Source organism: Ursus maritimus, unplaced genomic scaffold (assembly GCF_017311325.1).
Source record: "Ursus maritimus isolate PB19 unplaced genomic scaffold, ASM1731132v1 scaffold_12, whole genome shotgun sequence".
Lineage (NCBI taxonomy): Eukaryota > Metazoa > Chordata > Mammalia > Carnivora > Ursidae > Ursus > Ursus maritimus.
Window position 1 is genome coordinate 27801466 of NW_024423564.1, and position 14284 is coordinate 27815749.

The 14284-nt window shown below is 34.3% G+C and overlaps 1 protein-coding gene across 2 annotated transcripts in view; it reads left to right on the plus strand.

Moving 5' to 3' along the window:
• EVI5 (ecotropic viral integration site 5) overlaps positions 1 to 14284 on the plus strand; it is a 191778-nt gene that overhangs the window by 109362 nt on the left and 68132 nt on the right. For both annotated transcript variants that reach the window (XM_040627036.1, XM_040627037.1), the window contains 3 exons: positions 2159 to 2293; positions 4731 to 4871; positions 6013 to 6171. In XM_040627036.1, coding sequence (XP_040482970.1) covers positions 2159 to 2293; positions 4731 to 4871; positions 6013 to 6171 — 435 coding nt within the window. The remainder of the gene's footprint in view (positions 1 to 2158; positions 2294 to 4730; positions 4872 to 6012; positions 6172 to 14284) is intronic.

Genomic DNA, 14284 nt, shown 5'->3' on the forward strand with positions numbered 1-14284 from the left:
CAAAATAAGAAAACAGAAAGATTGACAGAAAACACAATATTGAAACCCTAGGGACAGGTAGATACATACACATGTACATATAGTCATACATATCTATATGAAGTAATAGAATTGGCAGAGGCAGCAGAGAAGATAGGTAGTAGAATTAAGGAGGAGTAGCACCTCAAAATCTAAAAAGTTTTAAGACCGTTCAGTTGTGTTAAATTCCATAGACTGTCTAGTGGAAGTAAGAGCTGAATAAAAGAGCTTACTTACCATTGAGTTTTTATATCATTACTGCATATCGATGTTGTTAATGATGAGAGCAGTTTCAATATGGTTGAGAACTAAAGCTAGTTTACAGTAGATTGAAGAACAACCCTCAACTCAATGGGAAATATGGAAGGAGAAATAACATGTGTAAACTATGGAATTTAGAATTTAGCCCTTGAACAATAGAGGGCAATTAGAAGTTTTGTAAATTTTATTGATAAAAATGTGTTTCCAATATTAGTACAGTTTTTTTGGGGTTTTCTTTGCTGCTTGGTTATATCAGATGGTTTCTACTAGATCCCGTGATTTTTTTCTCATATGAGCTGTCTGGGCTTGGTATTTTCCTGGGGATCTCATAATATAGAATCTTGGCAAACAAACCAGGACTACAGGTGTCAGGGCTTTACACTAGGGCAAAAAATTCTAGTATTACTCATGAAATAACCATGGTCTCATTAAACAAAAATTATGGCGCCTGCATTTTGGATGTGGTCATTCCAAAAGAGTGCCTTTTCCCTATTTAGTAAGGTAAGTATTTACTAAAGTGATATACCTGTTGCAGATGTACTCCATGTATAGAAATACTGTTTTACTGTATGGTGACTAATATAATAAAAATTATTATTAAAAAAAAAAAGAAATACTGTTTTAATAGCACCAGAAGATTCCTAGGAGAAATAATGTCTAATACATTGAATTAAAATGTCCTCATTTGTTTAATAAGTCAACTATTCATTTAAAAAAAAGCAAGGGAGTATTATGTTTTAATTAAACATTTAATAGTTTTTAAATAAAGTTTTATTTTGACATCAGTCTTATTCCTAATGTATTAAAGAATGAAAGGAACTGTTCTTTACTCAAGCTAGTTCAGTAGATGATTCTCTGTGACTATTTGGGAATTTTGAGTTGTTTCTTTTCTTTACTGTGTGAATTAAATGTGATCTGATAGTTTCTTTTAAGGAAGTTTTACATAATGGTGAATTAGATGTCTTTTTGCTTTTTTAGAATAGCTTTTTATAGAAACTAGTTTAAAAAGGGATTTCTTAAGTGGCTGCATTGGTATTCACATTAAAGAGCAGGAAAGGAAATGGAAAGGTTTCGTGCTTCCGTGGTTAATTTCTTTGTGCAGCATCTTCTTTTTCTTTGTTTCCAGCAGTGATTTTCATGCATATCATTGAAGAGCTCTACATTTCGAAGAGCAAAGACATTTTTATTCTGTTGGGATTTAGGATGGTTCACATTCTTGTGGATGCCTTATTTTTATTTCAGTAAATATGTATTTCCGTAGTGTATGACAGTGCAGTCCCAGAGCAATATAATGCGAGCCACATATGCATTTTAAAATGCCACGTTAAAAGGAGTAATAATTACAGATGAAATTAATATTCTTAAACTCAATGTGTGTAAAATATTATTTCAACCTGTAATCAATGTAAAGACTATTAATGAGATATTTTGCCTATTTATTTCATATTAAGTCTTCAAAATTCAGTTTGTATTTACACTTACATCCTTTCTCATTTGGACTAGCAACATTTCAAGTGTTGGGTAGTCACTTGTGGCTAATGGCCACACTGTTGTACAGGGCATGTCTAGAGTCAGAACAAATTCTTAGTGTCTGGATGGATGGACAGATAAAAGGAGATATTTATCTTCCGTGAATTGGATTTGATTAGTATCATAACTAGTTACCAACATAGAATAATGTGTGGCATCAATAGATACCAAGCCTGGACTTTTTTATTCCTTGGAAAGTTACTTGGAGTAGATAGGCTAGAAGTAGTGAGTAGATGGAACTTTTACATTTGGTTGCCCTTAATAACTATATTGTGTAATTGCATTTATTTATATTATATGTACATGTTCATACTTCTGTGAAATTTCATTATATGTCTCTAACTTGTAGCATAAATGCAATTCCAACTATAATGAAGATTTTGTGCTGCAATTAGAGAAGGAATTGGTCCAAGCCCGTCTGAGTGAAGCTGAGTCTCAGTGTGCGCTAAAGGAGATGCAGGATAAAGTCCTGGATATAGAGAAGGTGAGAACAATATAAATAGTGTCACTCCCAAAATAGAAGCAACATGTGATAGATGTACTTATTGAACAGTTAAATTGGACTTGGTGTTTTTATATATTGGAAACCTTATATATTAGTTACTAAGAGATGAAAAGAGAAAGAAAATAAGATTCTCAATTATTTGTTGTTGCCATACTACTCTAAGCCCCTTTTTTAAGGGTTAAAAAAAAAGGGATTAGAGCCCTTTTAGAGGAAGATAACTAGGATAATTTTGATATGAATAATATTTAATTATTGAAGAAAAGGAACTTAGGGGATACATAATAAGGGTTGTATTCAAATATTATATCTTCATCTGCAAGAGGTAGGATATGACTTAATACATAAACATTTCAGAAAAAATTTCATCTGAGTTTTACTGTTAAAACTTTCCAAGCTGCTATAAGACACCTCAGGATCTGTGGGAAGATCTTAGCCTAAGGTGTACTTACAGAAGCTAATTTACTTCTTTTCAAGGTGACTAAAGAACTTTAAGAATTAGAAATGCTTTTGGGTTTCTTACAGTTCTCAGACTTGAGAGTCTGTGTTCTAGATCACAAACTCTGAATCTCTTTTTTGTCATCTATAAAATTATTGATGGCTTGGGCTCTATGTTAAGTTTGTTCTTTTCACTATTAGGTAGTATCTAGCTATTGAATCAAAGCCTTATAAATAATGAACATGAGAGCCTCAAGTTGTTCCTGTTTCTAAATGAAATAAAGCAGGTATAACTACCATCAATAGTGAAATAATTTTGCTAGAAATATGTTCACTATTTTTATATTATTTTTGGAGAATTTATTCTCCTATTTGTTGAGAAAAGGCCAGCAAGAATGCTATAAAAAAGTGCATAACAGATATTTGGTTTCTAAGTTAGGAGTACTCTAGATACCATAATGTAGATAAGAATCTCGATCTTTCAGTTTTGAATATTTGGTAGAAAAAAAAGTGCTTGGATCCAGTTTAAAAACGGATTTCTTAAATAGCATTGTTGGTATTCATGTCATAGAGTAGAAAAGAAATTAGAAGGCTTCATGCTTCCTCTGGTTAATTTCTTCATGCAGGATTCTCTTTTTACTCATATATAGTAAATTTCCGGTGTTCAGTTGAGAAAATATTTAGTCTATCATAAAAGTGTGTAGTTGGCAAGAATAACTTTAGTCATGTTCTCTGTGGGCTAAAATCTTCATGTCCTACCATGAAATATTTTAGAGTTATAAAATTTCATAGATTCAGTACTTGAAATCTTAGTAGTACCTCAGTTGACCCAAGGAGCTTTTACTAGGGCCTAATTTAGGATTTCTTGGTCATGGCCCAGAGCAGTGTAATAAGGACTACCCTGTGTCCTAAGGTGGGTCTTTCAGTAGTGTAGAGATTAGTCCTAAATCTTGTACTCTTTAAGCAAATATTTAGATCACTTTGGTATTAATTTTTTAATCTTGATATAAATAATAACTAATGTTTAAAGACTTTATACTCCTTTCCAAAGTGACATGCTGAGAAAATATAACAAAATAGGCTTTGGACTATTCTTTTCCATAAATCTTCAAAATACAAATTATATCTGTGCTTTGTTTGGAGTCCTAATCAGAGGTTAGTATGCTTATTGCCACGTTGAAAAACATTTTAATCATGTTGCTTTAAAACTCTGATTACTGTTCCATTAAGCAAAGTACAGTTAGACTTTTTATGTCCTTAAGATTGAGTACAGTTACCCTCATATATTCCCGGTGGAAATATAAAACAGTAAATCTGCTTTGGAAAGCTTGAGAGTTTCTTAAAAGTTAAGTGCAGAGTTAACATCTGATCCAGCAATTCTGCTCCTTAGTATAAACTCAAGAGAATCAAAAATATAGGTCCACACAAACACTTTTACACAAACATTCATGGCATTTTCATAATAGCGAAAAAGTGGGAAAAAAACCAAATTTCTGTCAGCTAATGAATGGATAAATAAAATGTAGCATATACACACAATGGAATATTATTTGTCAATAAAAAGGGATGAACCTTGAAAACACACTAGGTGAAAGAAGCTAGTCATAAAAGGCCACGTATTGTGTGATTCCACTGATATGAAATGTCTAGAATAGACAAATCCACACAGACAGAAAGTAGACTAGTAGTTGTCAGGGGCTGGGGGAGGGGAAATGTGGAGTGACTGCTAATGGGTGTAGGGTTTCATTTTGGGGTGATTAAAATGTCTGAGATTAGATTGTGATGATGGTTGTACTGTGAGTACTGTTAAAACCACTGACTATTGTACATTAAAAGGTAAGTTTTATGGTTTGTGATTTATATCTCAGTAAAACTGTAAAATTAAGTACAATTACTTATGGGACAAAATAGCTCGTACTACATATGTTTTATTTTATTCTTTAAATTTAAAAATTCCAAATTATATTTTCTCTTGCTTTAGAGAAACAACTCCTTTCCTGATGAGAATAACATTGCAAGGCTTCAGGAAGAGCTCATTGCTGTGAAACTGAGAGAAGCAGAAGCTATTATGGGATTGAAAGAACTTAGACAACAAGTCAAGGATTTAGAGGAACACTGGCAGGTAATATCATTATATTTTGTATGTTTTTTAAAAAGCAGGTGAAACCTGAATATCCAGTTTGTGTGAGTTTGAAGTAGCTGATGATCAACACTAGGATTTGAGTTTAAAATGAGAAAGACTCTTTAAATGTAAAAATCTGAGAAGTTATAAGTTGAAAGTACCTTTAAGCTGTTTCTCCTGTTTTAATTCATTTAATTAAAAAAAAGATAAAATAGAGTTCAAGTCATGTTGTTGTTATTGTGATTTATATAACTTCAGTGATTTATATATCATTGTGATTTATATAACTTCTCCTGAAGAATGAAAAGAAAATTTTCCTTTATAGAGGACATATTTCTTCTGTTGATATTAAATCCATTAGTTAGTATGAAACAGCAGAAGGGTGACACTAATATAAATTTGTCTATACATTTGTAAACTTTTTTGAAAATTGGTTATCTCACAAAATCAGGCATTTATATGCCTGCAAATTTATTCACATATGAGGGAATGTGTTGACAAGGAACAAAAAAAACCCAGAATCTAGAAGACAGATCAAAAAAGGGGAGAGGAAAGAAAAACACTACATACCATTTCAGAATAGTGACTTTGGTTTGAATTTGGGGTGGGGCTACATCTAGCAAAGACTGAAATTAGTCCTTAACATTGCCACAGCTTTTTTTTTCCCCCCAGAAGTGTCAGGCAGCAATAAACTGGAAATTAAAAACAAAACAAAACTGATGCTTCACCATGTATATTTTGAGAACGCTCCTAATATTGCTTCCTTAATTCGTGAATGGCCCCATTTTTTCTTTTCTTGGGATTTCATTAAAAATGTGGAAATCTCTAGAGTGAAAGTTGTATTCTTTACAGTAATCCACAGTATAAACAGATTTGAACTATATTTGAGCTTGTATTCCAGATCTGCCACTTATTGACTATATCGACCTTTCTGAAGTTACTTAATCACCACCATTTCCATTTTCTGACCTGTATCATGACGATAATAGTGTCTAACTTTTTTAAGGTTTTCTGGAGATTAAATAAAATAATGTATATACAGTGATAAATATAGTACTGGGCATGAAATAAGTGCCAGGAAAGTTAGCTCTTATTTTGATACTGGGAATATTTGTTGCAATAGAATTTTTTTGTCTTTTAGCGCCACTTAGCTCGTACTACTGGAAGGTGGAAAGACCCACCTAAGAAAAATGCTGTGAATGAGTTACAGGATGAACTGATGACCATTCGACTTAGAGAAGCTGAAACTCAGGCAGAAATAAGAGAAATAAAACAAAGGATGATGGAAATGGAAACACAGGTATGATGAGAAAGCCCAGTAGCTTAGAAAATACCATTAGCATGGGGCACCTGGGTGGCTCAATTGGTTAAACAATTGGATTCTTGATTTTGGCTCAGGTCATGAGCTCAGGTCATGATCTCAGGGTCATGAGATCAAGCCCCAAATTGGGTTCCACAGAGGGTGTGGAGCCCGCTCAAGATTCTCTCTATCCCTCTCTCTCTGACCCTCCTGCCCCCACCATGCTCTCTCTCTCTCTCAAAAAAAAAAAAAAAAATCATTAGCAGATCAAAAGTTTATGCACAGGTTATATCATCCCTAGAATAGAGCTAAAAGATGGATATATGAAACTGTCTCGACTGTAATTTCCTAGCCCAAAGGAAAAGGGCTAAAAATTGTAGTCTTTGATAACAGAGATTTAATGTCTTCTTTGACTCATTCAGCAAAGTTTAAGCAAGTCCTAAAATTACATTTAACTTTGTTGCCTTGTTGCACAACTTGAGAAGAAATATTCATGTAGAACAAAATTTCTCAATCTTTTGACTCTATTAAGATTTTGAACCAGGTGGACTGTCCTGTGCATTGTAGGATGTTTACCAGCATTCCTGTCCTCTACCCACTAGATCCCAGTACTCCCCACCCCAGGTTGTGATGACCAAAAGCATCTCCACACATTACCAAATGTCCCCTGGGGGCAGAATCGCCCCGGGTTGAGAACAATTGGTGTAGACTGTGATGTGAATTCTGCTTTCTTATGTGTAATTTGGTGACTCTGAGCAGTTAATTCCAAAATTATGCTTCTTTCTTCTCAAGTCTCCCCTTTCTATAATAAATTCTACCTTAAACATACTTGATTTAAGATCTGCAAAATCCTTTTTACGGAACTCATTTGTATTATAAACCACATTTGATTTTTATGTGGTACATTTGTGTGGACCATATTCTGTATTCTCTGTAATATTTGGTTTTCAAAATATTTAGTCAGTAGGGGGCATAGTTAACTCATGTATCATTCTGTATACCTGTGTACAAAATGATCATCCTAACTTGAACATGATAACAAATCTATAAATCCTTTAGGTTAAGTATATCTTGTTTTACATTGTTCAAAGTTATTTTCTTGTATTTTTCATTATAATTAAAAATAGTAAAATTGTGAAAAGTAGAAATATAGCTTTTGTAATGGGAAGTTTTATTTTTATGACAGATTTTATCTTTGTGTATATATTAAGGATGTAAACAGCTTTTAAGCCAATGTTCAATTTTTATTTTATTTATTTTTTTTTTTTGTAAGACTTTATCTACTTATTTGAGAGAGAGAGAGCATGAGAGAGCACAAGCAGGGGAGGGGGAATAGGCAGAGGAATAAGGAGGCTCCCCACTAAGCAGGGAGCCTGACAAGGGGCTTGATCCCAGGATTCAGGGATCATGACTTTAGCTGAAGGCTGACACTTAACAGACTGAGCCACCCAGGTGCCCCAGATTTTATTTAAGAGTGATGAGTGAATCAAATTCACAAACATCATTTTGAGAACTTTTGAATACAAAGCACTGTCCAGCCATCAGAGAACTTAACACCTGAGAAATCAGGCATGCACAAACTACAATTAATATAATTCGCTATATGACATGATGGTTATTAACTAATCATTTCACACTACATGTAAGTCAAGTCATTATGCCGTTCACCTTAAACTTACACGGTGCTGTATATCAATTATATCTCAATAAAATTAGAAAAATGTATAATTTAGAAACTTGGTAATTAAACAGCTCAGTGGAAACTGCTGTGGAAAATAGGAGGGCAAAATTAATTCCAACTAGATGGCTTAAGGAAAGGCTTCCTAAGGAATTTGTATTTTGAATTGTACCTGATTAAGCGTGATTTTGGATGGCTTTTGCTGGAAGAGGAATGGCATAAGGCACTTTTTCCTAAATGCCAGTGCTTGAACTGATGATGGTCCATATTGAGCCTCCATATCAAGAGATTTGTCCTTGTTGATACATGTAGTTTCAGTTCCTTCATTTTAGTGCCTTTTAGAAAATACCACCTAGGGAGTACACCTTAGTTTATTGAGCCATGCTGTTCTTTCTGTGTACCAGTTTTTGCTCTTACCAATAGTGCTGCTCTGAACATTCTTGCACATGTTTCCTTGCGGATAGCTCTAAGAGTTTCTTCAGGACAGGGATTCTTATCTTTTTTTTTATACCACGAACCCCTTTGGCAGTCTGAAGCCTCTGGACCCTTTCTCAAAATAATGTTTTTTAATGCATGAAGTAAAATACATAGGATTGCAAAGCAACCAGTGACATTGAGGTACAGTTCTCAAAATACTGAACAACAAACAAGTATGTGATAGAGCACACATACAGAGACACACCACATGCACATGGCTGGATTCGGGTTTTTAATATTTTGGATTTCTCATACCTACGTTAAAATGTACTATGATTTTTCTTTTGGGGAGACTCTTACCTAGTTTCAGAACAAAGGTTATAGTAAGCTCATGGAATGAATTGGGCTGTATTGTATCTTCTTTTGTTGTTCTATAAAATTTTATGTAAGATTAGAATTACGTCTTACTTGAGTATTTGCTGGAATCCATTCCTTTAAACAGTGTTATCTTTTTGTTTTGCTTTGTGGAAATAGTAACTATCGATCCTACTTATTTAAGGTTATAGATCTTTACAGGTTGTTTGTTTTTTCTTGAGTCTGGTTTGATAAAATTCGCTTCCGTAGGAGACTGTCCATTTCATCTGAATTTTCAGATTTATCACTTAGAGCTGTTCAGAGTAGTTTTTTAAGAAGTATCTTTTCTTTTTACTGAATCAATATTTGTCTCTTTTTTTCATTTCTAATAATGTTTTTTGTGCCTTTTTAAAATTTTCTTATAAGTCTTGGAGAAGTTTGCCAATTTTTTAGAGGCTTGCTATTTTTATTGATATTTCTGAAGACTGGGTTTTTAATTTTTGTTGGTCCTCCATGTTGTACCATTGTTTTTGTATAATTTAGTTGTGTTCTTTATATATCCTTTAATTATGTGTTGCTTGGGTTTCATCTTTTTCCCCTTTCTTTGTACTCCTACTTTAGTGTGTTTTCTTTTCTAATATATTTTTTATTCTTCAGTTGCATACGTTTTTGACTTTCCCTTTGATTGCTTCTTTGACTCGAGTTGTTTACAAGTATCATTTATATTTCCAGATATATAGATTTTCTGATTCATTAGTAATTTATGTCGTTATTTTAACTAAACTGCTTTGTGGTCACAGAATGTGGTCTGTAGAGTCTTATTTATATTAGATCAAACTTCTTAATTATTTAATGTTTCTTAATGTATTGTTTGTATGTTCTGTATCCTTTCTAGTTTTTGTGTGTGTCACCTTATCTTTCAAATACTAACTAGTAGATATCTTCTATTGTGATTGTGGATCTGTTTATTTTTGCTTAGAATTATAATTTTTTTGGCTTAAAATATTCTGAGTCCCTTTTAGAGGAACATACAAATATATAATTGTTATTTCTTTCATGGTAAAATGAATCTTATTATGTACTGATCCTCTTTATCCTTCAGGATGCATTTTGATTTAGTCTCATTTGTCTTTTTTTTTTTTTTTTTAAAGATTTTATTTATTTATTCGACAGAGATAGAGACAGCCAGCGAGAGAGGGAACACAAGCAGGGGGAGTGGGAGAGGAAGAAGCAGGCTCATAGCAGAGGAGCCTGATGTGGGGCTCCATCCCATAACGCCGGGATCACGCCCTGAGCCGAAGGCAGACGCTTAACTGCTGTGCCACCCAGGCGCCCCAAGAAGAAACAGACAGAGCGAGATGGGCAGAGGAGAGGGCAGAGAGAGAGGAGAGATGTTCAGGGGCTTCTGCTGAGCCCCCCGGGGCAGCAGCAGCATTTTGCAGGAAGTGGACAGAGCTTTTCAGGCCTTCAGAGGAGTCCTGAGCCATTACAACTCTGTGCTCCGGGCCGGCCTTCATTTGTCTTAATACAGTTATCTAAGCTGATTATTGTTTAGTATTTGCCTTATATATCTTTTTCCATCTTTTTAATTTCAACCTGTTTATTACCTCTCTGATAAACTGCATATAAGTGGATGTTTTTAAAAATCCAGTCTGACAGACAAATGGTTGTACAACTCTGTGAATATACTAAAACCACTGAAGTATAGGTACACTTTAAGTAGGTGAATTTTATGATGTGTATATCTCAATAAAGCTATAAAAATGCAGTCTCACTCTCTTTTAGGTGTCATATGTAGTCCATGTTTAATGATTCAATTTGGATTAATATCTGTCACCTTGCTAGCTATTCTTTGTTCCATCTGTTCTTTCTTTCTTTTCTTATTCTTCTAGTTTCTTTTGGATTTTGGGCATTTATTATAATTCCATTTTATCTCTGCAATTGACTTATTTATTTATTGGCTATTTTATTTTTTATAATTTTTATTTTGTTATATTAGTCACCATACAGTTCATCCCCAGTTTTTGATGCAATGTTCCATGATTCATTATTTGCGTATAACACCCAGTGCACCATGCAATATGTGCCCTCCTTAATACGCAGTTGACTTATTTATACTCCTTAACTTTTTGTTGTTTTTTTTACTGGTTGCTTTAGGTTTTTAAGTATACATCTAATCACAGCTTGTCTTCAAATAGTATTGTGCCCTTCACATGTAGTATAAGGACCTTACAACAGTATATTCCCAGTTCTTCCCTCTTCTTTTGTGCTATTGTCATATATTTTACTTTTACATATAGTACAGACATATGTGCTACTAATTTTGCTTTAATCAGTTACCTTTCAGAGAAATTTTAAAAAATTTTTAATGAAGTTTATTTTCTCTTCAAGTCCATTTCAGCATTCTATTTTTTTGTACAGATCCATGTTTCTGTCTGGTGTCATGTTCCTTCTGCTTGAAGAACTTCCTTTAACATTTCTTTTACTGCTGGTCAGCTAGCAGTGGATTCTTAATTTTGTTTCTTTGGGAGAGTATTTCTCCAATTTTAAAATACATATTTGCTGGATATTATATTCTGGGTCGTTTTTCTTTGTTGTTTTTCTTCAACGCTTCAAGTTATTCTTCTTGTCTGAAACCATGCAAGCCAGAACTCTGTTGTCATTCTGTTTTTGTTCACCTGCATGTAATGTTTGTCCCTCTGCTTACCCTGAAGGTTTTCTGTCTTGTTTTTAGCAGTTTGGAGATGAAATGACTTGATGTACTTTTTTGTTTTGTTTTTTTTCCTCTGAGTTTCTTGGTCCTCTGGATTTGTGTCTACCATGAAATTTGGAAAATTCTTGGTTATTCTTTCTTCAAATATTTCTTCTGTCCCAGCCATACTCTTTTCTCCTCCTGGGATTCCCATTACACATACGTTAGATTATTTGATATTGAGAGTAACTCTTGGATGTTCTATTCTTTTTTTTCCCCCTCATTATTTGTTCTCTTTGTGTTTCAGTTTCTGTTGACTTAAATATTTCTGTTGACTTATTATTAAGTTCACTGATTCTTTCTTCCACTTTGCGAGTTGTCTGATGAACCATTGAAGCCATTCTTCACATCTATTACTGTGTTTTTCATTTCTAGCATTTCTGTTTGATTCTTTTAATTTTTATTTCTCTGCTGATATTAACTGTGTGATCTTGCATGTTTTTCACTTTTCTGTTGGAGCCTTGAGCATATTAATCACAGTTATTGTAAAGTCCCTGTCAGGTAATTTTGGTATCTGTGTCATATGTGAGGCTGATTCTGTTGATTGCTTTGTCTCTTGGTAGTGTTTTGTTTTTTCTTACCTGTTTCTATGCTTTGTAATTTTTTGTTGAAAACTGAATATCTTGAGTAGGACAGTAGACTAAGGTAAGTAGTTTTTATGCCTGGAAATGGGCATACCTTTTCCTCTGCTAGGCCTTTAATGTGGGGGATTTGAGTTAATATAGTCAGGAGTTGGGCTGGGTTTGAGGTTTGTTGTTTCCGTGGTTACCCTCATTGCACCACAGGCTTCAAATTCCTCTAGCACTATCTTATTTTTAGATTGGGGGCTGGTTTGCCAGCAGGTTTTCTAAGTGTCTTTAGGTCTTCCATTTACACAGCGCTTCAGAGAGAGTCAGTCTCCAGAGTGTTCCACTGTTACTTGTTACAGGAAGTTGGAGGGGCAGAAGAAGGGTTCCCCATTTTTCTGATAAAGCCTCAGTCTTAGGCTGCAATGTGTCCCTGGATCTGGAGTGTTTGACTTTCTTAGTGCTCCTACCCGACCACCAGCTGTAGTCCTAGGCCCACAATATAGTCCTGTCCCTTCCTTAGATGTAATGGTTCCCCCAGTGCTCCAGGGGCAACAATGTTTCTTGGCCTGCGAAGGCTATGAAACCTTTTATTTCCTAGAGGAGTCAAGCAAGGCTTAGTGCTCCTTCTGTATTGCCTGCTATTCTCCTCTCTCAAGCCTGTGCTGTGAAGATCTCTTTCTCAAGACTCTCATCAATCTCTTTTGTGTGTACCTTTTGGGGTCCACGAAGAAAAAGTGTATAAGAGCTTATGAACTCTGCTTATAAGAGCTTGTGAACCCTTAGGCTTCACATTGTCTAGCCAGCCAACACGTGGCCGGGACCAATTTGATAATATTCTGGCTGAATTATTCGAAACAGCTTCTGGCTTCATCTGCCCTGTCTGTCCTTAGATTGGAGGATAGTTGCTTGCCTTGTGACCTCACCTCTCTGGTTCCAACAAAAGTTGTAAATTTCAAGTTTGGCTGGCTTTTTTTGTTTGTTTGTTTTAATTGAAAGAGTGGGAATAATGCTCTTTCTATCCTACAACCCCATCAGGAATCAAAACTCTTTAAAATGATGTATTTAAAATTGTTTTCTTTTTTCAATTTATTTCTTCCCTTTTTTCTATTTTTCCCCTCCTTTCATGCTTTTTTATTGGATTAATTTAGATGTTTCTTTTTCTGCTACTGCTTTGATTTTTATAATTCCTTTTCTTTTCTGTTAGTGTTTATTACCTGAAAAAAATAAAAAATGCTCACCTGACTGCACAAAGTTTAATGTTGGTAATTATCTCCATCTTCCTTCTAAACTGTGTAAGGGCCTTAGAAGATCTTTATGTGCTCTTCTTCCATCTTCCAGTCTTATATCTTACTATTATTGTACATCTTTTTTAAATCTCCAAATTACTAGGCATTATTATTTTATGGAGTCAGTGCTTATTTGGATTTGTCTATTCGCTGTCTTTTTGCTCTGTTACTTTTATTTAATAGTTTCTCTCTGATTTCAATCATGAGTTGTAAGCTCTCACTTTCTTAAAGGTAAATGTGCTTTTTTTCTCACTCTTATATGATAGTTCAGCTGAATATACTATTGTAGGATGAAATTTATTTTTTTAAGCAACACAAAGTTTTCCTCTTGAGATGTCTGCTGCATATTTCACTTTCCCCCTTAACAGATACTCAGTTTTGCCCTTGATGTGTCTCTTCTTTTCACTAGCATTCTGTTTGTTAAAGTGTATCTTAGTGAAGGCCTATTTCTACTTATCCTATCTAGAACTAGTTGTGTTTTCCCAAAATGTGGATTCATATATATATTTTTTTCCAGTTGTAAAAATTCTCAAGTATTGTCATCTCTTAGACTATCCTGTCTCACTTTTTTCTTTGTTTTCTATTTTATCCTGCAACCCCCATTAGGTCAATTTTGTACCTCCTTATTCTCTTCCATGTTTCTTAACCTCTTCTGGAACACTATTTCTTCAGTGTAACTAATCTCCTGTTTAACGCTTTAATTAATTTTTAACATTATTGGCTATATTAACTTCTAGAAGTTGTATTTGGTTATTTTTCAAATTGGCTAAATGTGTTTTTTCAAAAAAATATTAGTTATTTACTTGAGAGAGAGAGTGGGGTGAGGAGCAGAAGGAGAGGGACAAGCAGACTCTGCGCTGAGCGGGTAGCCAGGTACCCGGCTCCATCCCACAACCTTGAGCTCATGAGCTGAGCCAAAATCAAGAGTTGGATGCTTAACCAACTGAGCTACCCAGGCACCCCCAAATTTGCTAAATGTTTTTTGATAGTTACTTGTTCTTTGCTTATGTTTTTGCTTCCTCTTTTTATGTCTAATAATTTTAAATAAACTATTTTG